General features: G+C 34.3%; 1 protein-coding gene across 1 annotated transcript in view; it reads right to left on the bottom strand.

The window, feature by feature from the left end:
• Nucleotides 1-24,687, bottom strand: part of LOC107436988 (uncharacterized) — an 89,385-nt gene continuing 64,698 nt past the window's right edge. Inside the window, exons 27-34 of the mRNA XM_087152336.1 lie at nucleotides 21,348-21,513; nucleotides 19,360-19,638; nucleotides 15,569-15,695; nucleotides 12,164-12,435; nucleotides 9,682-9,802; nucleotides 7,729-7,973; nucleotides 4,549-4,720; nucleotides 1-3,508 (exon numbers count right to left, since the gene is read on the bottom strand). Coding sequence (XP_087008462.1) covers nucleotides 2,031-3,508; nucleotides 4,549-4,720; nucleotides 7,729-7,973; nucleotides 9,682-9,802; nucleotides 12,164-12,435; nucleotides 15,569-15,695; nucleotides 19,360-19,638; nucleotides 21,348-21,513 — 2,860 coding nt within the window. The 3' untranslated portion in view covers nucleotides 1-2,030. The remainder of the gene's footprint in view (nucleotides 3,509-4,548; nucleotides 4,721-7,728; nucleotides 7,974-9,681; nucleotides 9,803-12,163; nucleotides 12,436-15,568; nucleotides 15,696-19,359; nucleotides 19,639-21,347; nucleotides 21,514-24,687) is intronic.

The raw sequence follows: 24,687 nt of genomic DNA, 5'->3' as shown, positions 1-24,687 counted from the left end.
AAAATAAAGATGTACAGACCTAACGTATTTTTTTAAAAAATTATTTGCTTCAAATAACTTTACTTCTAATAACCAGATTGCCATGTTTCAGGTACCAATTCTAATGATTTGAAGGGTTTGCTTCAAATATGTTGAAGCTTATAATATTTTACACACTACTTAAATTTTCGTCCAACGACTATACAAGCCGGCAGCTATGAACTGGTTACTTAAATAATGTGAGAATACAAATTGCATATTTACTTTATTGAACTATTGAAACATATTTTAAATAAAATTAGCTATTCAAATTCGCTTATTATATTAGTTACACTGTAAATTGATTAAATGTATATTAAACAATCACTATTAATAGAGCTCTACCGAAATTGCTAAGATGCTAAACATGCAGAATTGCTTATAATATAGAATGATCTACACATTTAATTTTCTGTATATTATATTAATTATGGTTAATTTGTTAACCCTTTGACGCAGATGGGACACCGGTGTCCATTTGATATATTTTTTTTGCCCTCTCTCAAGCGAAAATATATTTTGGTATATTTTTAATAATAAAGAACAGTCTTAATAGTTATTAAAAATATGTTAGATTATCGGAACTATATTTGCACTAAAATAATCCCAGAAAAGTGGCATGAAAGAAATCTTTTTTTTCCCCTTCATATTCAAAAATTTATCAATAATTGATTGTGTAAAGTGAAGAAATTTCATTGATCAATTGTTATTCTGAGATCTGAATAATTGCAAATTTGAAAAGTTATTGTTTGGAAGTGAGCAGTGTTTGGAAATTACTTTTGACACAAAACGAAACACGAGTGTTTCATGCTGTATTTCATACTCATAAATTATTAAAATGCTAAATAATATAGTATTGTTCACTTACTTTGACCTAAATTAATTGAAAAAAGTATGAAAAATATGTTTAATAAAAATTTTGCGTCAAAGGAATGATTGATCTATTGGGTTCGCTTTCGAGGACATTGTTTTTCTAATAATATGCTATTTTTAAAGAACTCATTACAAAGTATTCTATTTTTTATTTTTTATAATTAAATTGTAGAATTCACTGATGGTAAATGAGTCTTTAAATCTGGCCTGGTGTGATTAAGTCTATAAATCTTATTATTGAGATAAAGCTAGTACATTTTAATAAAAGTTAAGCATAGAACTAACTTTGTACCTTTCTTACATCTGTTGTCTTTATCATATTGACAACAAAAGTCCACCCTCAAACAATTTTACAATGAGGATATTAAGTACCTGTGGAGAAGAAAGCAATGGAAGTGAAGCATTTACATCATCATCATTAAATATACAAGGACTGTTTTTTAAGTAAGGGCCGTTTTGCTGTGTACACTAAAAGGTGAGGAGTGCTTTCGTCGTGTCCTGGCATTCCTTAGAAACAGCTGTGTAGGTAACCTGCATGGTCAGTTCTGTGTCTTTAAAATGTTCAAGTTTAACAAATCGCCCGCTGCGTATGAGGTACGGTCAGTGATGTGTTTTTAGTCGGTAAAAAATATGTCTGCTGCATACATTCACCGACAGATTTGTGAAGTTTCTGACTGGAAATTTTGCTACTCTATGACAGCGACTCTCACATCTCAGAGCTTTTTTGACTCTTTTTGGCTGGGAAGTTTTGGACCACCCCTCAATACAACCCAGTCCTTGCGCTAAGTGATTTTCATCTTTTCCTGTGTTTCAAACATTAATGTGGCGGCAACTAGTACAACGGTGACGAAGACGTGAGAACGGTCCTGACCTCTTGACTAATGGAACAGGCAGCTAGTTAATACAAAGAGGGTATTCTAAATATAGTTGTAAGGTATGATAAGTGTTTAAACAAACTTGGCTACTATACTGAAAAAAGAGAAATGTATGTAGAGTCTGAAAATAACTTTGCTTCATAAATATTTTCTTTCGTTTGCTTTTTATTTTCAAACGGCTCTTATTTAAAAAACAACCCTCATAGATGAATGCCATTTTCTAAACACTAAAAGTGCTTCTAGCATAAGTAGAAGTTTAAAGAGCTAAAAGTCGTCAAACTGCTCGGAGACACTTTTTGGAATTTTACTTTTCAATACCGGTCGGGCGTTTCTTTTCCCACCTTTGTTGATCATCGTAGTATCTGCATTCATCTTTTTCAAAAACTCCTTGCTGTTGAAATCCATTTGACTGTCAAAATAAAAGTCATTGATAAAGTCCACAAGCCTGTCTACTTTTGCAGGGAAAGTAGAGATCGAGTCTAATGGTTTAATCTTCTCGCCATGCAAGTTGGGCATAGGCCGAACTTTCGCCGTTCCTATTCCGAGCATCATCTTGATCCTATTGATGAAGAAATCCAGGACTTCGTATTCATCACTCTGAAGATTGACATCGTGCTTCACATCCTCGAAGGACCTTATGATAATGCTCAGTAAGATGTTAATAAGCACCAATGATGTTGCCAAGGAGAAGGTGAAGAAGGCAATGGGTGTGAATACCGGTTGAGCGGCGTACATATCTTCGTAGTTGAATTTCTTCAACATCATACTAATTGAAGATTCAAAAGAGTAAACAAAGGTCGAAAACTCGCGGACAAATCTTCCCAAAAGGAGCCAGAATAAGATCACAAATGCCATAAACACGATCATCAGGCAGACAGCATAGCTTTGCAATTCTTGTCCGCAAATCCTAAGGGCACTGCTTAGTATTCCAATGCGCTTGTTAAATCGCAAGAGCTTTAAGAATTTCAAAGTTGAAATGGACATCACTAGGCCTATTTGGTAGCAGAATAGCTCATTCAGAAGTACAGCTTCTTGCAGTTTGATATATCCAGTTCCATCCGTCTCTGTGAAGATCCGCAGAATTTCTGCTGTTGCAAACAACTTGTAAATGTGATTGGCTATTCCAGTGTAGGACACTACAATGCTTACTACCTCAGCATTGTTCCAGTACTGTTTGAAGTAAGCCAGACCTTGTTGAATCATACTGCTCACTTCTTTATAAGTGAAAAAAACTGTAAAAATTACAAAGAGAATTTCTACGGCCAACTGGATCAACCCGAACCCTGTATGGTAATTCAGGAGGCGAAGGGGGTCGATGTGATAATACGGAACTACTCCTCCACCAGGCAGGAATTCTGCCAAGATTGTAACGGCACAAAATAGATTTATTTGTGCATTGTAAACTCCGAATTCTACGAAAATGGCTCGAGTATATTTGTCAATCCATCCATCTCTTTCTATTTTGTACAATCGTTGTCTAAGTGAATCAATGTCACTGTCACGCTTGGCTATTAATGGTACAACATACCCACCTCCGCCGTACCAGTCAATCTGTCCCCAAAACGGATAGCCCTTCAGTTGTGATGCTGTCAAATATTTGTATTCCGGTGGTACAAGTGTTTCTGTGGAATTCACCTCGATCCAGCCTTTAGTATATAGTGTACCATCTTCATGCACCATTCCACCATATCCCGCACACTCTGGTGTTATGCTTTGCATCAGCCAGTGTACATTGCAACTTCCTAGAAGGTTATCAAAAAAGAGATTTAATTTTAAAACATGACATAAACAAATCTCTGACATTTTTTATGCAACGAACTGATAAGTGCAACGTTTTAGTGAACTTTATGTCAATTTAATCTATAAGTTTATGTTTGCAATTGGATTTAATTCGAGTTTCTAACCGACTGTTTCATTACGTTAGTGTTAATGGGCAGTAAATGTTTGGTTGTTTTAATACTGAGAAAGTTTTACTATTTCTTGTTGGCAAAATCATCGCTATGGACTTTGCGAAGCTTTTTAAATATTTTTCTGCTGTGGGATTTAAAAAATGAATTACACATATTCCTGAATTTCCGCTTATATTATTGAAAAAACTTTTTCAAACTACTTTCCAGAAAACGAAAAAAAAATTTTTTAGCGTAATATTTTATTGAAAATAAAACATAATTTTTTCTATTTTTTTATCTTCAAATTTTGTGTCATCGTCAACATTTTATAAGCACAATATCAGCGGAACGTAGAAGTGAGGAATTGTGCTTTCAAGTGCTTTACTTAAATTATCATTTTACAGTATTTAAATAAATCTTATTTTTTAATTCCATAATTTTGATTCTAAATTATTTATAAAAAGAAGAATTTTCTTAATAACTTAAAAATTTTTTTCAAATATCACCACCGCTTGGACACCCCGTTAAACTGTTCTACCATAAAGTGCTCTAATTCGCTCACAGGTTGTCGATCTACCGGAGCAGGGGAGTCATGCCCTATGATTGTGATGGCATGTCTTCGGATCCCTGTTTCCCAGACCATTGCCAATAGCCCATTGCGCATCTCTAGATCGACGTAAATAAAGTACCTATGGAGGGCTCTGTTTGTGGTAAGATAAATAATTTCTTATCTGAAATGCAAAGTTTCCAATAAAATTTAATGTAAAAATGTAGGATTTGCCTGAAATATTTAGTAAAATTAAAACCTGCAGTTTTCTAAAAACAGGGCACCGAACGTCCTGCCTTTTTCAAATTCCTTTGTGCATGCATTTAAAGCGAAATGAATGACTTACTTGGATGAATTCTGACTTGTCTAAGAACAGCATATCCTATTTTCAAATTATTGCGATCATCTAAAAACAGACGTAACCCAAGAGGACTTCTACCATTGTACCAGTTGGCGGCAAACAGTTCTGGAAGAAGTGCATTATATGTCCAGTTCCAAAAACGTCTTTCTGTGTTGACCTATGACATATGCGTTTTGTAGAAATAAACTGTCCGCCATTTAAATTTTTATACTAAGCATTTTATAACATCTTCGCACAGTTTGAAAAATATAAAGTGCGGCTATTAATTTTCTAGGTCTGATCTAAAAAATATTATATGAATTACATTCAAATTTAAAATGTTTCGAAGTTACCTTTCATTTTCTATAATACACTTTTAAGGAATTTGAAGGTTTCATTGTTGATTACTAATAAAAGTAAAGCGTGGACAATACTATCAGTCAGTGACAGCAGAAAAGGAAGGCTAGCAAATTGAGGAAGCTGACCGGTATGTAAAAATTTTAAAACAGCCAGATGGGACATCTTTATAGTATTTTGGTTCTTGTTGTGAATGGAGGATATAGCAAGTGATTAGTTTTTATGGTATATCAAATGTTATTTAAAGGTTTTCTCAACTGCTAAATTCTGTTTTATGTTAATAAAATTTTAAATTTTGTTCCACAATCCATATTTTATATCTTTATCATCGAAAAATAACTCTCTTTCTGAAAAGTTGCCTTCAGCCGTGAGGTCTAATTGTGACAATACTTCTGTACTTATAAAATAAATTAAAAGATTTTAGAAACAGCTTTTAACATCCTATTGTGGAACGTTTAATTCTAACACTGAAATTTTCTTAAACCTTCTGTGTTTCGACGGGACTTTTTAAGTACCACGAATATTATTTCCATATAACAATGAAACGGAACAAAAATATCGCGTTGGCCCTGGTATTATCACTTCACGTTTATCATTGCTAGTTGACAACACACGTTTATTTGAAGTTGAACATAACCCATGGAACTATTTAGTTGTTGATATTTCTTTCCAGGACGCCATTTTATGATAAATCAATTCTCAGCTTTCTATCTCTATCCACTTTGTAAAGAAGTCTTTCACATTTTTTCATCGATGCATTAATATTTTCGATTAGTTATAAAAGAAAATATTAAAAGTTTAACTTCAAATGAAATTTTGTGATGTCAAATTCTACAATTTAATAAAAATAATATTAAATATTAAAAAAAAATGTCGTCAAAGTGTAAAATAGACATTATTTAATAGGGCAAAAAAGAAGCGCACATTTTTGATCATTTTTTTAATAATTTAATGTGTTCAATATTCTTAAACCTTTTTCCTGGATTAAATTTTTGTCTTTCAGAGGTTGTTGAAATGAATCTTTTGCAGTCGGTTTTTCCATTCCAAAAAATAAAATTTTATTTAAGGTTCAAGGTTTAGCGAAGGAAGAAAGAAAAAAAATCCTCAATGTCAGATTTAATGAGGGCTTAATAAGTTTTATGGATTGAAGAAAATTTTATACGGAGTAAGTTGTTCAGAATCAAGAATTTAGAAATTTTTTATAGTGCGTTACATCAGGTGGAGGTTACTCTCGAAAAATATTAAATAGGTATGTAATTCACACAATCTGTTTAGGATTTATCAGATCAGCCTTGGAAATGTACAGCTGCGCCTTTTAATTAAAAAATAATAAAACCCTGAGCAATTTACAACTGCAGTATGAAAAAAAAGTAGCATTTGCACTCGAACAGCTTAATTGCAATGGTTTTTAATGTGTTTTTTTCCCTAAGCACTTCACTTAAAAAATGTTGCAATATTGTATTAAAAATCAATTTTAAATTTAATATTTGTAATATATAGTAAAAATAATAATTTCATAGTTTTATAGATTGTTAATGCAGTATATTAAAAAAGAATGTCCTATAGCAGAATGCTATTGTTTAATATATACTTTAAGATACAGCGAAAAGAGAAAAATTTTGGAACAAAAAACATTAATCAACTTATAAACCACAAGGACTCATACAAAAGGTTTTTGTCATTTCCGCTGAAAATTCCGCATACCAACATTTCCGAGCATGAATTCCTATGCAATTTTAATCCTGATAGTAAGACCTAACTCCCCATGACGCTTGTAGCAATATTCAAGCGATCCCTTGTTATATATAACGTTTTTAAACTTGTACAGGCTAAAAATGTCGTTTAAAAAAATTAGGAGTAAAACTAATTACACCCGGATTAGGCAAAATCAAGTATTTGTATAAATGCAACAGAAAATTTGTTCCTCAGAGTTATTCATTGATTTTAATATTTTTTATCTAAGCGAAAAAAATTTCTCCGAAGTGGAATTTTTTTAAGCAAATAGGTTCTTGTTTTGAAGTTCAAGCAATTCTTTTTCTCAATATAGTAGACATTAATTAAAGCGTTGCTCCGAAAACTATCAAAGTGTACCGTTTTTAAAATGTTCTTTGATGAAAGTGCTTAGAACAACCTTAAATGAGATGAGGCGTTGTAACCTCAAAATGAATTGATGAATCAAAATATTAACCTGGTTTTTCGAAGATCTGACGCCAAGGAAAAAAAAAGGTTCAGTTTTGAAGGCCTTACACTCGAAGCAAAAACTATATAATTTAAACTAGTAAAACTATTTTAAATTATATGTATCATTTTGCTGTAAAGAATTATTTGGGCTTTAAAACGGACAAATGACTTAAATATTTAAAAAAATTTTAAAAATCGCCATTTTGGGATTTTTTTTTTAAAACCTAGATTAAAAGTATTAAAGTCACTGCCTTATTCTCATATTTTGCAAATTTTTATGAGGCTAGGTAATTCAGCATTGGAGTAAGTTTTTAAATATAAAAATTAGAACAAGCGTTTTTAATTTTCACAAAACTGTGGCTTTTCATCATACTGACGTTTTGCACCATTTTCAGAATAAGTATAGAGAGCGTGAACTTATAGATCGGCTATAAATCAGATCTAATAGTCATGAGTAACTGCAGTTATAAAAACAGCATATTATTCGCAAAAAAGCATAATTTCATATAACGACAGAGCCTTCGAAAAACTATCTTAGAATAAAAAAATTTGCTACCGAGAGATAAAAAATTTCTTTTCAGAGCGGGGCAAATTATAGTCAAGTTAAAACAAACAGGTAACTATAAACAATAATTTTCTCTCACTTACAAAGTTGAAATCTGTATAAATATCACCAGGCTTGATGAATCCATTAATTAAAGCCTCTCTGAGATAGAAATTACTGGGATCTCTATTTCCATAGCTGAGAATAGTGATGACCCACAGGAAGAAAAAGTAAGTTAAAATCTCCCGTATCATACTATGCATTTTAACTTCTTTTTCTCGTTCCTTCCTCGCTTCCTCTAGAGCAGTAGTATCCATGGGTTGGTAGGTCAGTCGCTTCTTTTTTTGACCTGCAATTATAGATGCAGACCGAAGAAAACCTTATCATTTGATTATTCAAAAATAAATAAATTACGTAATTCATATTCCTCGTTAAATTTTGAAAACAACATTTCGTTAATCTTCTTAAATTTATGATACATTTTATAAAGTATTTCAACCTGTTCGGGAAAAGGAGAAAGAAGTGCATGCTCGGCTACAAATTAAGATCACGTCCGTGTGATCATGGGCCGCTGGAGTTTGAAAGGTTTGTCTGCTCCATGATACCATGTATTACAGAGGGAGAATTGTTCGATCACGAATATGTTATCTATCTTGGATCAGAAGGAGTTAATGGAAGTTTTGGTGTTGTAAAGAGTTCACGCGATCACACGTAATAAGATCACGTGTTCGTGTGATCATTGGCCACTGCAGTCTGAGAGGCTCGTCTCGTATATGATACCGTCGTGGACCACGAAGGGTTGTTGTTGTTGTTGTTCATTTACGTCACACTAGAGCTGTACAATGGGCTATTGGCGTCGGTCTGGGAAACATCCCTGAGGATGATCCGAAGACATGCCATCACAATTTTGATCCTCTGCAGAGGGGATGGCAATCCCGCTTCGGTAGCCCGACGACCTGCACGCGAAGTCGAGCACTTTACGATAGAACAGTTTAACGAGGACCCATACCGCACACCCTCGGTCCCTACGCAGGCTGATCCAAGTGGTCACCCACCCGCACACTGACCGTAGCCAGTGATGCTTGACTTCGGTGATCTGCTGGGAACCGTGTCTTAACGATCAGTCCACTGCGGGACGGACCACGAAGGGAGAATTTTATGGTAACAAATACGTCATCATGGTCCTGAAAGGTTTAATAAAAGTCATGGTGCCCTTGCTCGGTGTGTTTAACATCATTAAGTGATTAACCTGAAATGAGAAAATTTGCAACAGAACAAACTGCATATTTAAGAGACACTGCATATGACGTTTTTAACCCTTTCAGAACGAAAGGAGGAAGAAGCGGACCCACATGCTTCGAAAGTATAAATACTAATAAGACTTGTAATGCGAGAGAGTACCAAACTGTAAGATCTTGGATTGTCGGATCTTTTCATATATACTTCATACATTTCATACCGTAGACGGTAAAGAGAGAAAAACATGAACACGTATATATTATAACGGTCCTAAAGGGGTTCATTTAATATTGTTATTGTATTTATGTAATAAGTGTTTATTATGTGTAGAGTGTGCGCAATGACCACCTTTTACATATATTTTTTGAGTTCTCACCTAAAGGGAAGTGAAAAATACACGTATTAGCAATATAATAGTTAATCAAGGAAAAAGAAGCTCTATTGAAATCTGCCGAATCGTTAGTGAGGAACTCTGAGGCAAGAAATGGATAGGAGTTTAAAGACAATCAAATCCTGCAAGTTTTAACAGGCAGTTAAATTGATACTGATTTCTCTAGTAATTCAACAGATCTCAATCCCGTTTTTGTTCTCGCTGAAGTATTCATTTGTTATTCCTATGATATGTGTACTTTTACATTTTCCAACACAAATACTTGTCATTTATGCGTCTTCATTTTGTGCAAGGATTTTTAAAATAGGCATTGATTGCGGACATTACGGAATACTTAATTTCTCTCTGAAGACGAGATATCTCTTTCTGGGGGGAATTTATAATATGCGCTAAGAGCAAGCTCATCGTTAAATGACAAACAATATACCTTCGTGCAAGTATTCTTCATCGCTTTTTAGATACGGGTCTTCCTCATCATCATCAGCATCATCATCTTCGTAATTAGCAGAGCGACATATACAAGACATCACTATTGTCATCAGAATTATCTAAGGTAGGTTTTAGACAAAGAATAGTTTAGGATTCAATGAGATATTTATAAAAAATGTCATTCAACAAAAAATGACTTTTTTGTTCATAGAAAATGCACAGACACTCTTAAAGTATTTTCAAAAATTGCGCGTTTCAATTAAAATTCATTGTGACATTGAAAAGAATAATAACTAACGTGACCAGATGTCACGTTTCTTTGTCTCATTGTCACCATCAGGTCTCAGAGTTGTCCTTAATTTCCTTACAAAAGAAAGGTGTCCTTTATGCTCTTAATTATTAAACATTTAAATAAATTTCCTAAAATTTTTGTGAATTTTCCAAATTTTTGTATAAGTTAACATATAGAATAAATATTATTTATCTAAAAATGAATTGAATAAAAATTTCAAATTTAAAAATTATGTTATATGCTATGAAACATAGTAAAGAACAAAATGATCGACATAGCGCGTCAAGTACGATTTTTATCTACTTTCAGTGTTAAAGACCCTTGATTTGATCGCATAAAAGCATTTGATGTGGGAGAACTATATAACATCTCTTTACTACCCCTCATCACTACATAATACTCTACTGTTTTTCACAAAAGAATCCTTGTACTTTGGTACACTTAACGATTTTCCATATTTAGACTATTTCCCCCCTTTTTTTGTAGATAAAAAACCAAAATGGACATTTTTGCGTAGCTTAAAAATCTGAGTTTTATAAAAATTATTTTTGTGCAGGAACCACTAAAACTATTACCAATGGTATATCTGCGAATCCATGTTGGTATCGTACAAATTGCTCCCATTAGAGAATCAGCATCCTTAAATTGTTTTTAAGTTTTGAGGCAACTTTAATTGTTGTTTGTTTACGTCGCACTAGATCTGCACAATGGGCTATCGGCGACTGTCTGGGAATTCCAATTTTAATCCTCTGCAGAGGGGATGTTTCCTCCGCTTTGGTAGCCCAACGTACTGAGAGCGAAGTCAAGCTCTTCACGGTAGAACGATTTAACGAGGACCGACACCGCGCACCCTCGGGTCCATCGTAGGTTGATCCAAGTGGTCACCCAGCAGCACACTGACCACAGCCAGTGATGCTTGACTTCGGTGCTCTACTGGGAATCGTGTCTTAACGATCAGTCCACTGCGGGACTTTAATTGTTTTATTCTAGCCCTACACGCTAGTATAATGTCCCGCCTTTTCAATTTATATTCCTTCCGTTTATTTTTAAAAGTCTATTTTTTAACTGCCATTTTAATTTAAAAATGTTTCAAAAATTAAAATTATTACTGATAATAACTTTAAGTTATTTTACAACCATTCATATGTACCTATATCAGACTTCTGCTACAGGGAAGCAACAAACAAGATGATACGAGAGGAGGAACCACCTGTCATGCATCTATATTACCATTATTTTTTCTATATTAATATTTTATTTCATAACTGTCGTTGGACAGCCGATCCAATTTTGGGTTTGCGACTACTAATGTTCAACTGTGTAGCCTTGTAATTTTGAACCCAATTCAGAAGACAAGGAAACTCTTGGATCAAGTATTAGAAGAAACTTGCCTTCGTGGAGGACTTCTTGATGGAACTAACTCGTATTTGCGTTACACGGAGAGGAAAACCACGAAAACCTCCCAAGGTTAGCCTGGCGGCAAGAGAACTCTAACCCATAATCCGTCTACTAATGAGAATATTTTATGTGATCGGTGAGAGCCGAGTGCGGAATTTGCATTGACCAGCCATCGTTGTGATTCGAAGCTGGTTCACCTCATTGAAAGGCGAACGCTCTATCCCCTGAGCCACCACGGCTCTACATTAATATTTGTGCCGTCAATATATTAGACTATATGCCTAGACATGTTATTATCTTATCTCTAAGAATCTTGCCAATTCTGATGAATCAGTGAAAGCCCACCAAGGCTACTGCTGAGTAACTAGAGTTACTTTCACACTTTTACCGAGCCTTTGTCTAACCTTCCGGGCTAAAATTGAAACGGAATTTCTTCAAAACTTGCTTATTTCTCTTTAAAAAGTAATAACATAGCCAATTGCAATCAATAAGAATTCTCACTTTGTGTTTACCGGCATAAAGATAATAAAATAAAAATTACAATCTATACTTAATGTTTGCAACTATGTCGCCGGAAACGCTGCTATATTGAAAAACTTTATGTAAAGGACGAGTTAAGTCGTCTCTAGCACACATTGAATATTTCAAAAAGACGAGTTATCTCGTCCTACGCTATGAAAGAGTTAAATTAATATTAATGAAGTAGTCCCACACAAAAAAAGTAGTGCAGTAAAGTCATCATTTCTTAAGTTTTATCCAAGGACCATAAGAACTCCGGTTTTAAAATTACCTTAATGGGTTGTGTGACAAGAAGCGAAGAGAAAAAAGAAACAACCAAAGATGTCAGCCATTTAGATGTCTTCTCATCACCAAATTCAATTCCATACGCCCACATAAAGAAAAGTGAGGCACCAATGGACATCGCCACCATGAACCAACCAAAATACACGCACCACCAAGGCAAGGAGAATCTTTTCTTACGATGGCACGTTTGGGCTTCAGCATCGCTTTTCCTGTTCTTCCTTTCTTTATTCGCTGGTGGCTTCTTTTTCCACTCACTCCCTGAAGGAATTTTAAAAATAAGTTTACTCGATTCAGAATTATGAATTGGTCATTTAACAATCGTTTAAAGAAGCTGTCTTTCGATTCTCACGGACCATCGAAAAAATGAAAATATTCTTAAGCCTAAGAAACGTTCTTTAACTGAATAGAGTGCTTTTAAAATCTCGACTCCAAAACGAAATTTATGTGTTTCAGAAATATTTAAAATTTGTACTAGTTGGGTACTCTAGTAAGAAGACAACCGATACCCACCCATGTGACTCATTAAGTCAGAGCCAGCTAATCTTTATCAGCAAAATGGCGTATTAAAGTTCAGCTAAGTTTCCCTACATGAGTTAGAATGTTAATTAACTATAAGTGAATTAAATACAGAGCACATCGAATTAGTTGAAATACAATTATTTTACTTAACTTAGATTTATTATTTGTTTATGTATTTTATAGTAACCGTGATATATTTTTGTTTTGCATACCTGGCAACTTCGATGCATAATTAGTTTGTTCATTTTCCACATGGCCTCGTGCCTGTCTTTATGCTCGGTGTAAATTTATAGTGGAAGAATTTAAATCCTTGTGAAAGATTCTTTGTGAAGCAATTTGGAATGTGCCACTTAAGAGGATTGCTGCTTGACTAACTCGAAATAGAATATGAACAGCTGCTAACATAAACAAATATCATATTTCAACAACCAATCACGATCGAGATACCCACACTACGTCACTTGCAGGTATCCCATTAAGTTTCTAATGAAAGTGCTGTATATTTTCAAATGACGTGACGACCAAAGACTAGAAAGAAAACTCAAATACTACTACTACTAATATATATATATATATATATATATATATATATATATATACAGGGTGGTCCTAAAATATATGTCAAAAATGTATAGGTAGATAGAGGGGACATAAATAAGCATATTTCGGATAGGAATGTGTGTGCGGTAATGGCACATTAAAGCACTAGCTTGTAAAGCAATATGAATCAAAGGAAACTGAAAAGACAAGTAAAGACATAAGAAAATTCGATTCCCTACCGGCTCAAGGCGGCATTACCTCACACACAATCCTATACGAAACATGCTTATTTAGGTCCCCTCTACATACCTTTACATTTTTGACATATATTTTAGGACCACCATATATCATCATCAGGCATCAATTTATTTACTATTCAATTTGCTAGGCTATCTTAAGAAATAATATAAGTAGTTCTGAATAGTTAGTTATACGTTGAGTATTTATATATAATAATTATGTATTTTTTATAGAAATAAAAACTTAGTTACAGAGTAATTATTTAGATTCATGTTTGATCCTTCTCCAAAATTTTGAATGAAAAACTGCCATAACAATTATAGATGATGGAGCTTGCCTTTTTCGAGCAGAGGTGGAAATGATTGAAATGATTTTAATACTATATTGCCTACTAGGCTGTAATGTTCCAATTTCGTACTTATGGTGGTTTGAGTGGTTCGTTCATATTGACAAGTTCATATGTTGCACATTTTTGAAAAGTGAGAAAGCTGATCGACAAATGTAGTAAGTTAGCAATTAAAACGTTAATTTTCAATCAGTTTGAATCCACAACTTTACGTGTGTGGGGAATGTGGAAATTTGACTGATATTATCAAAGCGAAGATCCTTGTTGGTTTATAATTCTTCCAAGAACCACCAGTGGTCCGCGTGCCACCATTTGGCAACCGCTGGTTTAAACCTACAAATAACTCTTTGATGGGTTAAATAATAACCTCGGGCATTATTTAAAGTCTCATTTATATCAGATTTTTTTCAGAATTCCAAATGTTTTGAATATTGTGCATGCACATAAATAATAAAAATTATAATGGAAAAAAAAACCCTACCCTGAATAACTTTTGATCTAATGATAGCTTTTCACATACTAGGAATCAATCTTATACCTTACCTTACCTTAAATGTCGTAACTAGCCAGCGCAGACGATAGTTTTTTTTTAAGTAATTAGAAACAAAAACGTAATTTTTCCGAATAAACTTTCCGTTGAAATTGAACTTTTATTCCTTAAAATGCGTGTAGGGATGTAGGGGAAGATAGCCGCTATCTAGAAAATTTGGTTCCTCTAATTTGGAAAGGAAAGCAGCTGAAACTAGTGATTTAATTTTTCGTATTTCGCCATACCTCGAGAAAATTTTAACCACATACAAAGCTTTTTGCACACAATTATGAAATTCGTTCATCCAAGCATAGTAATTCCTTGTAAAAAATTTTTTTTACTAATATATTATTTTACATAATAATAGTTGAAAAATGTTTGAATTAAAAGCTGTTACATCATTTTATAGAATGTAACTCTACAAATTGTTACATTATTTTATGGAATGTAACTTTACAAATTGTTACATCATTTTATATAATGTAACTTTAAGTGGCAAAATGCAACATTTCAACAAAATCAGCCGAATAGTTTTTGAGAAATCAAATTTTTAAATATACGGCATTTTAAAATTTCGCAACCTGAAAATATTCTGCTGGTTTTGTTCGAGTTTTTTTTAAATTTTGTCGTTTAAAATTACATACTTTAAAATGGTATAAAAGTTTGAATCTTTTACCATTCATGTTTTGTTTGACTATTATTAAATAAATAATAAAAAATAGCAAAATATAATTAAAATTTATATTTGTATGGAATTATTTTTTGAATAAATGATTTCTATTTGTTTAAAAAGTTCTCCAGATATGGTGAACTAAGCAAAACGTGATAGATCGAAACTTATTCAATCGCACCCCTAACCTAAGAGAGTCATATTTTTCAGGTCTCGGCTACCTCCCTTATTTTGAGGATCAGGAATCCAAATCCGCCAAAAAAAAGTTATATTTATTAAAAGAACATTTTTGTGTCTGAATTCGTAACTTAAAATATCATCTGTGCTCATTTGTGTATTTAAGTCCAGGCCCTTTTAACCATTATGATTGAGTCTAACTACGTGAAAATCCGATCGTTAGATAAGAAGTTATTCAGCGTGTTCGCCTTTTTATTTCGCACATTGTGCATAAGTTATTTTGCTATTCTCTACACATTTTCAAAATAAAAAACATTTCAAAACTAACAAAAATTGGAGATGGAACATTTTACATTTAAATTTCGCCTACTTTGCTGTTTTACTGCCTCTTCTATTCGAGATGGTCGCAAATTCTTGGGTCTAGATTTCCGGAAAAAGAATATCATTAGGAATGTTGGAGGAAATATCATTAGATTGCTGAGAACTCCTACTGCGATCTGTGAAGGAATAAAAAAAATGAAGATAACATTTTAACATTCTACTGTGATCTGTGAAGGAATAAGGAAAATGAAGATAACATTTTAACATTCTACTGCGATCTGTGAAGGAATAAGGAAAATAAAGATAACATTTTAACATTTATTGTGATCTGTAAAGGAATAAGGAAAATAAAGATAACATTTTAAGCATGGATGGCTGACTGAATGATTTTTTTATCTTAAAAATTACATAATAAATTACAGCAGAAATATCTGACGGATATTATCCTGTAGTGCGGGTGCATACTTCTAAAAAAATGTAAAATTCTTAGTTGTTTCGATTTTCAAGTACTTCCTTGAATTGTAAAGATATTTTAAAAAAGGGGTAGAAATACAAGCAATAGCAGTTTTTTTAATGGCATGCACTGCCACAGATACCTGTTCATAGGGTCAGCCACATTCACACATTATACAACACAGTGAGAAACATCCAGGCGCTAAGTGGAATTCGAACTCGTAACCATTGGCTTCGTTGTCAGGAATTCTGACAAATATAACAGCTAGGCCGGCACAAGTAGTAGTTGTAGTAGTTTTATTTACGTCGCCCTAGAGCTGTACAATGGGCTAATGGCGACGGTCTGGGAAATATCCCTGAGAATGATCCAAAGACCTGTCATCAAAATTTTTATCCATTGTAGTGGGGTTGGCACGCTCACTTTAGTATCCCGACGACCTGCACGAAAACAAAGCAGATCAAAGTGTTCACCCACTCGCTCACTGACAGTAGCCAGTGCTGCTTGACTTCGGTGTTTTAGCGGGAAGAGTGTCTTTACGTTTAGTTCACTACTATAAAAATATTTCGTTCAAATGAATATTTTTTCCTATTTGGTTAAACATGGCAGGTAAGAAAATACGCAAGATGTGTGCTACATTAATCAAAAAAAGAAAAAATTCATTAAAATTTTTTTACACATTCACACTACTATATAACTTTCTGTAAAACTCGTGAGTTCAGAACAAAATAAAAAAACATTCAATTTTATGCATGGAGTAATATTTCAGAGTAACAGCTATAAAATGTATAAGTTAGTCCGGGTACAGGAAATCATCACCTTGTTGTCACACGTTGGCAGCATTTCTTTGAATCTATGGTATTAATATTCTAAGTGAAAATTGTAAGTGTAAAAAAACCTTTACGTGACTCGTTGCTATGCGGCTACCTACTATGTTAGACAGCGCGAAACAGAGATGAAAAAATCGTGCAAGAACGTTCATGAAGTTCCGACTGGATAAATCTGACTATTTTACCGGCTAATAAATTTAAAAAACCTAATAGCCAGAGACCTTTCCTATTTACGCAGGAATTTTGGACCCTACAATAACTACAGTGTGTTCAGCAAAGGACTGACTGGTTTCAAAATTAAAAATCTCGGAAACAAAGGATGATAGGGGAATTAAACAAATGCTATGTCTATTATGAAAACTGTGAAAATGTTTAGCGGAAATTTTGAAATTAGTTATAAAAGTTGCCAAGGGATGGCACTGTAGGCTGTACAGAGTTCTTAAATAATACAAATGCTTAGAATTGTAATCTAATCTGCGATATTAATGATATTACTTTTTATAACCAAGGTCGTACAACTGACCCAATTTTGTGCTTCCGGCCACCAACTCCGTAGCCTTGTTATTTTAAATCCAATCTAGGAACTCCTGGAACAAGTATAAAGAGAAATCTGACTTCGTGTAGGACTTTTTGATGGAACTAACCGGCATTTGCATTACATGGAGAGGAAAACCATGGAAGCAACCTACGGTTAACCCGATGGCAAGGGGACTCTAACCCATGATCCGTCAACCACTGACGATAATTTTCATCAGCATTGTAGTCGGGTGCGGAATTCGCTGGGATTCGAAACCAGTTCACCTTATTGGGAGGCGAGCGCTCTATTCCCCGAGCCACCACGGCCTTATTGATATAATCTATCAATTTCAGAAACTAACATTATTCAATACACGACTTAATCCTGTACGGTTAACTACTTTCGCATTTTAACGCAAGAACTGATCGCTCTGGTCATCGATGACTTGTACCTCCATCTGTCAGCAGACTTTGAAATTAAACCCCAATATTTCTGCATAGAGTTTCTACTGCTTTCGCAACACCGTTTATTTCATTCGTCCATCATCCTTTGCTTCCGAGATTTTAAATTTTGAAATCGGTCAGTTCTCCGTTAAACGGACTCTGCCTTTTTTTTTTTAAACGTCTTTGTATGTTTTTCAAGTTTCACACAAGTAGTGATACACTCTGTAAATGAAAATAAATACTTCATTTAGATATTTTAATTGAATACTTTGTTTCAACTATTTCATTCATTTGCCCATTTGCAACTTCTAACAATGGCGGAAAATGTAAATAACATCGCTCAAAATAAATGATTGACACTTTATTCACATCAAGCTTCTTATCTTGTGTCCAGTCTCTTTTCATGTTATGCGATAATCATCTTGACATTTTCCTGTTAAACATGTAAAATGCAATAATTGATTGTTGATTCACGGGATGAAACAAGTTTTCCATGTAAAGAGATATTTCAAATTAAGTTATGAGGTTCGACTGTATGGATGGTGTTTCCAATATAGATGTAAACAACAACAATCTCGAGCTCTTGACCTGCTCTACTTCCGTTTAGAAAGTATACAGCTGCTTAAAATAGCTCATTCTGTGAGGCGATATTTTCAAACAGGTAATTTTGTTTAGGTAATTTTTAACAGGTAAATTATATAATTCCTGAGCTCAAATCTGCTGTATTTCATAAGATATTAAGTAATTCTGGTGAGTTTAAAGTGAAAATTTGTTTTAGTTATTTAGAGATGTATTGTTAAAAATGGTGACACGGTTGCTAGATATAGAAAGAACTCGTTTTTTGGTCGTCCCGATTTAGCCTCTTGTTCTTGGTACAAGCCCTGCACCATCATACGTTAGTGCTATCATATTGTTCGAGCAGTTCATTTTACAAATTATCACATTGAGATTTAAATTTCGAAGCTGGTATATCGTTAACAAGGTAAGAAGTGTTTTATAACGATTCTTTTTTCAAATGACAATTCTTACGTCTTGAAATGACGACTCTTCTTTTAAAAGCAAATAATAAATCAGGTAACAAATGCACTTATACAAGAAATACTACTCAAGATAGTTTCAAAACCCAGTGATCACGTTGTGAGCTACGAAAAGGCTTCAAAACACACCAAAAGAAATAACCCGGAAGTATAGGCAGTCAAGAGATTGCAGCCCTCTCTAGTGTGGGAAACACCATCCGTAGGAATATTACCTGTTCGGGACTCAAGGATTAATTTAGTACACGTACATAGGAAATACAACTCAAGAAAATCTTAAAACACAATGATCACGTTATGAGCCACGAAAAGGCTTCAAAACACACCAAAGACAGTAACCCGGAAGTATAAGCTGTCATGAGTTTGCAGCGCTCTCTAGTGTGGAAAACACCATCCGTAGGAATAATTTAATGCACGTACATAGGAAATACTAATCTTAAAACACAACGATCGCGTTATGAGCCACGAAAAGGCTTCAAAACACACCAAAAGCAGTAACCCGGATTTATAGGCAGTCAAGAGTTTGCAGGGCTAGTGTGGGAAACACCACCCGTAGGAATATTACCTGTTCGGGACTCAAGGATAACGGACCGAATTTGAATCCACCTTGATCAGGTTTGGCAGAGGTCCTCTCATAGTACATGGCATTCGTCAGCATGGACAAGCATAATACAGCAGTGCAACAACACACTCGCTGCACCCTCGTGAATCGACTGCGGGTCGGCCTCAGAAATATTGATAACCACAGGTGATTATCGGCCAAGTTTCGCTGAGACGCTGTTGAAAATAGACTGGAAAACTCCGTCACTTGTTCTTTGCCAGAAACTGGTATCAAACGATCAATCTGAGAAAAGCAAAAAATTATAAAGCAATTACACCAAGCGTTACAAGTTAAAAAGTTTCAAAATGTCATATTTTTACATGTTCGCTGCTCAAGAGCTATTCGACCGATTTACTTCAAAGTTTTTATTTCGTTATTCAAAATTGCATAGATAAAAATGTTGCAACTATTTGTGCACCTTTCAACTCAAAACTTTTCAGACCATTATAAATTATATATTAAACGATAACAAATAGTAATTTACATATATCTTTTAGAGGATTTGATTAAATAAGTTTTTTAATTGTGAGCAAATTTTTTTTTATTCGCTTAAGAAATATAGGCGATTGCAACGCTCGAATACGCCATCTGGGGAGAAGACCGATTCCATGCCTTTGGCCATTCTCCCTTTCCTCTCCTCCTCTTTTCAGTTGTACAGGAATGTGCTACGATATTTTTCCTTTTCTTAATATTTTTCGTTTTCAATTCATAAAACTTACGTCATTTTAATGAATGTAAATTCAAATGGTTGTCAAAATACAAAATTTCAGTACAAACGGTCAAATAGAACGTATATTAAAAACTTGATTTTTTGAATACCTGTATTCTAATATTGTAGCTTATCAAGTGAAATTGCATTTTTTAAAATGAAGTTAAAAAATTGTATACCTTATAATTCAAACTTTTCCCTTTTATCTTATAAAATGTAAGAAAAATAATATTAATAATAATAATTAAATGCTATTCTTTGCATGAAATTATCCTCGGATAAAAGAATTTTTATACATGTGAGCAAAGGTTTTTCGATTTGTTTAAAATTTTTTCGAGGTATGGTGAAATAGACAAAAAGTAAAATTATGATTGAGAAGTTCAAACTTTTGGTCGTTCTCCTGAACAAACTATTGGTATAGTTCGTTCACCAGTAGTTGGCACCTGGCTCCACCTCCTCGGACGCAGAGTTCATTTCAGCGCGCAAGTAAGAAGAGAAGTATCTCCGAGCTTGAAACTGAGACAACCCTTCATGCGCGACAAACACAAACGGCGACCTCTTTTTCAGTCACTTACTTCGCTTTATCATCTGCTATTATACCTTTCGCTTCTCTAGCTAAATAAATATATTTTAAATTTAAAAACTGCTATTTTCCGAGCAAAATGTCTCAAAAATGACAAACTATTCACACAAAAGAGAGAAATATCATAAAAATGGAACGAAATATCATCGAAAATGAGAAATATTTAATGTTAAAAAAATGTAGATGAAGTTTACGAAATAAATATTTTTGCCATACGATCGCCAAATAGCACACTTATTCAGAATTGCTCGCAGCCTTCTCCCAAAAACTGCGAAATAGCATCGTCGCATACCACGTGATGAAGGCGGAGACAAGTGCCAACTCCTGGTGAACGAGCTATACCTTGAAAAGATGAATGAAATATTTCTCAGATAGCGGCTTCACCCCTCATAATTTGAGGGTCAAAAATCGGAATTCATCGGAAAAAAGTATGTTTATTCAGAGAAAGTACATTTTTTTTGTCTGATTTCATAACTTAAAGTCTCGTATACAGAAATCAACTATGCATATTTGAGGTCAGGCACTGCAACGATTGAGTCCTGATGCGTGAAAATCCGACCATTAGGAGCAATTTCTATTCAGGGTGTTCCATCTTTTACTTTGCGCTCTGAATATTACTTTGATATACGAGGCAAAGAATTTAAAAACGATTAAGATTACCATTCCATCATCGTACTCAACAGCAAGCCATTTGTTAATTATAAATTCATACTTTAGTCCAGTCTGGACATCTCTGAATATAATGTATCGACAGAACCACGATGACCATTTTCCTGTCCCAGTGTTATCATGCCATATTCTCAGATAGTTTAACTGTCCCAGGGATCTGCAAAAAAAATAAGCATTCTTAAAAAGAGCAATCTCATATTTCCTTCAATATCTCTTCATCTTTAAATTCAAATACAGTCGACCCACCATAAAACGATGGGGTAAAGATAGGTAGGTATTTTATTTACGGCGCACTAGAAGTGTACAATGGGTTATTGGCGGCGGTCTGGAGGACATTCCGGAGGATGATCCGAAGATATGCCATCACAATTTTGATCCTCTGCAGAGGGGATGGCTCCTCTGCTTCGGTAGCCCGACGAGCACTATACGGTATTACAGTTTAATGAGGACCGATACCACGTAAGCTGATCAAAATGGTCACGCCACTTACTGACCGCAACTAGTGATGCTTGACTTCGGTGTTCTACTGAGAATCATCTCTTTACGATCAGTCCAGTACAGTACCCGAAAAACTAGGTAATTCATTTTTGTAAAACTCATTTTCCTCTCCTGAACAAGCCTTCGTTCAATGCAAGATGGAGTGTCCTTAGGTTTTGAGTTAAACTTGTCAATTTTCTATTATATTGAAATTTTATTTTGTGATGTCCGATGAGGCCGCATACCAGACTATAAGTTTTAAGGAACGAGGTTCGAGGATGTAGAACGTTGAGTTAGAAAGGTCACTGTTAAAGGATAGGTAGGTACTTTATTTCCGTCGCACTAGATCTGCACAATGGGCTATTGGCGAAGATCTGGGAAACATCCCTGAGGTTGATCCGAAGACATGCTATCACAATTTTGATCCTCTTCAGAGGGGATGACTTCTCCACTTTAGTAGCCCCACGACCTGTGTGCGAAGTCGAGCACTTTAAGGTAGAACAGTTTAACGAGGACCTATACCGTGCACCCTCATTCACTTAATCTGATTAAAGTGGTCAACCACCCACTTACTGACCACAACCAGTGATGCTTGATTTCGGTGCTCTACTGAAAACGGACGTTATAACGTTATTTGGTGAGTATTGTTTATTAATACCTCGACCCGCCCTATTCAGGGCACACGAGAGTAGAACAAACATTCTACAGACAAAACATACATAAAACACATAAAATTACAACAGGAATAAATGACTTATACAGAGAACAGAAAATGAATCTGAAAACAACGTCGAAATTTTTAAAGTAAGAATAAAAATTATGAAACTAAAAAGCATTCAAACACTTAAAAAAAAAAAAAAAACAAAAGGGAAATTTAGAAAAGAAAAGAAAAATTCTAGACTATAATAGAGAACTATTATTCTTTTTTTTTTTTTTTTTTGAAAAATAAAAAAAAGAAAGTATTTTTTTTTTTTTACATATAATTTTTCGAATACGAAATTTATCAAAAGCCTAAAATTGAGTCCAAAATAAGAAAGTCTATTAGTTTAAAAAAGGATGGAAAGAAATATTTTACTAAGATAGAGAAATTATAATAATTATCATTTATTTATTTTTCTTTTTTAATGAAGGAGTAAGAGAAAATAAGTTAATTTTTTTTCTTTTGAAAAAGAAGGAAGTGTCAAAAGAAAAAAAAAAGAAAGACAGTAAAAAGAAAATTAAAGAAAAAGAAAGAGAAAAAGGAAATTAAATCTAAAATTATTATTATTAGTTATTTTTTCTTTCTTCAGTAGAAAATTTTGAAAAAGAATGCTTAAATACATAAATAAAGAGCAAGCGAACCTATGGAACGAATTGTTAAATTCGATGTTGAACCAAATTTTTAGATAGAAGTTTTTAGTGGAGAAGTTTTTAGTGGAGAATTAAACAAATAGTTTAACCTGGGAAAGGAAAGTGTTAAAAACTTTTTTCCATCATTTAAATTGGAATTTACAGAGTCAATTATGATCTGGGAAGATTGAATCTAAGTTCTTTTAGTCTAAGTAGATATGTTGGGCATAAAGCGTCGGATGCTTTGTGGTTGGTGTTGAAATTAGCCTCTGGGTGATCTTGATTGTAGTATAGGCAGTTGACACATTGTATTTGATTTGAATGACAATCGGATGTTCTTCACCACAGTTTTCACAATAAGAGGAGTTGGCGCTACAGTTGTTTTGGTGATGACCAGGTTCTTGACAATTCCGGCATCTGATAAGGACTAATCTCTTTTTAATAAAGCATCTCGTGAAACCGACAAAGATGTAGTTGAGCTGTAATAGTCTGTTTGCCAGGAGATGTGAACATTTGAATGTGACATGGTGCTTGAGAGGATCTCTTTTGTGTGGTATGGAGGTTTTGTTGACTTCCACTCTGTCTCTGTCGTTAACGAAATCACCGTTAGTTTTCACAAAATCGAGAATTTCATCGGGGGAGTAAGCAATTGGAACATTCAGCAGAATAAGAGATCTAAGTTTTGTTTGTTTATCGCTGAGATTGATACCAGAATTGAGAAGTTTTTCTTTAAGACAATTCTTATGTTCGTTGCTATGGAATTTGACCTCGATGAAATTTTTATTTTTGTAGATTTTCTTGACCAATGGCTTGGCAACGTGTTTTTGGATATCTTCAAGTAAACCGTCTGTTGTCTGATTCTCATTAGGTTTTATGATGATAGGTGTGGGAGGTTTGGCTTTTTGGAGCATCTCACTGTAAGTATAATCTTTCGATGGTTCGGCAACATGTTCCTTGATTATATCTAATTTTTCAGACACCACGTTGATATGATGTTCAATGGATGTGAGTTTGTCATCTTGGCTCGTGGATTTTGGGTTTTGATGTTTGTGAAAGTCTTTGATTTTAAGCAAGGCCTCTTTACAAGCTTGTCTCTGGGAGATAGGAAGTTTAAATTTTCCACCCGATTTGTAGTCGATGTTTGTGGCTAGGATGGCAAGCAGATTGTCCAATTCATCAGAGGAGTCTAAGACCGGCCTTTCTGAGACATCCTTTTTCTCAATGACGATTGAGTTAGATGGGGATAATGTTACACTGGTGGATTCCAAATTGTTGTTGTTGAGAGTTCCATCACAGGTTGATGTGTTGATAGGTGGTGATTTCTGTAGCATACATGGACTCGGTACTCTAATCAATTGAGGCTTTCGGGATGGATGTCGAGGCTCACTAGAGAAGGTTGGACTTAGGCGGACAGTACGCTTAAAAGGAGATTCGAATGATCTGTGTGAAGATGGTAGGTAGCTGCTGCTGCGTTCAAGAGATATGTCTCGAGGTGGCCTGGATAAACCAAATTTGCTTCCGTGAG

This window comes from Parasteatoda tepidariorum, chromosome 9, assembly GCF_982258835.1.
Source record: "Parasteatoda tepidariorum strain Cologne lab strain chromosome 9, Ptep-v5.0, whole genome shotgun sequence".
Lineage (NCBI taxonomy): Eukaryota > Metazoa > Arthropoda > Arachnida > Araneae > Theridiidae > Parasteatoda > Parasteatoda tepidariorum.
This window is presented reverse-complemented; position numbering and strand designations above follow the sequence as displayed.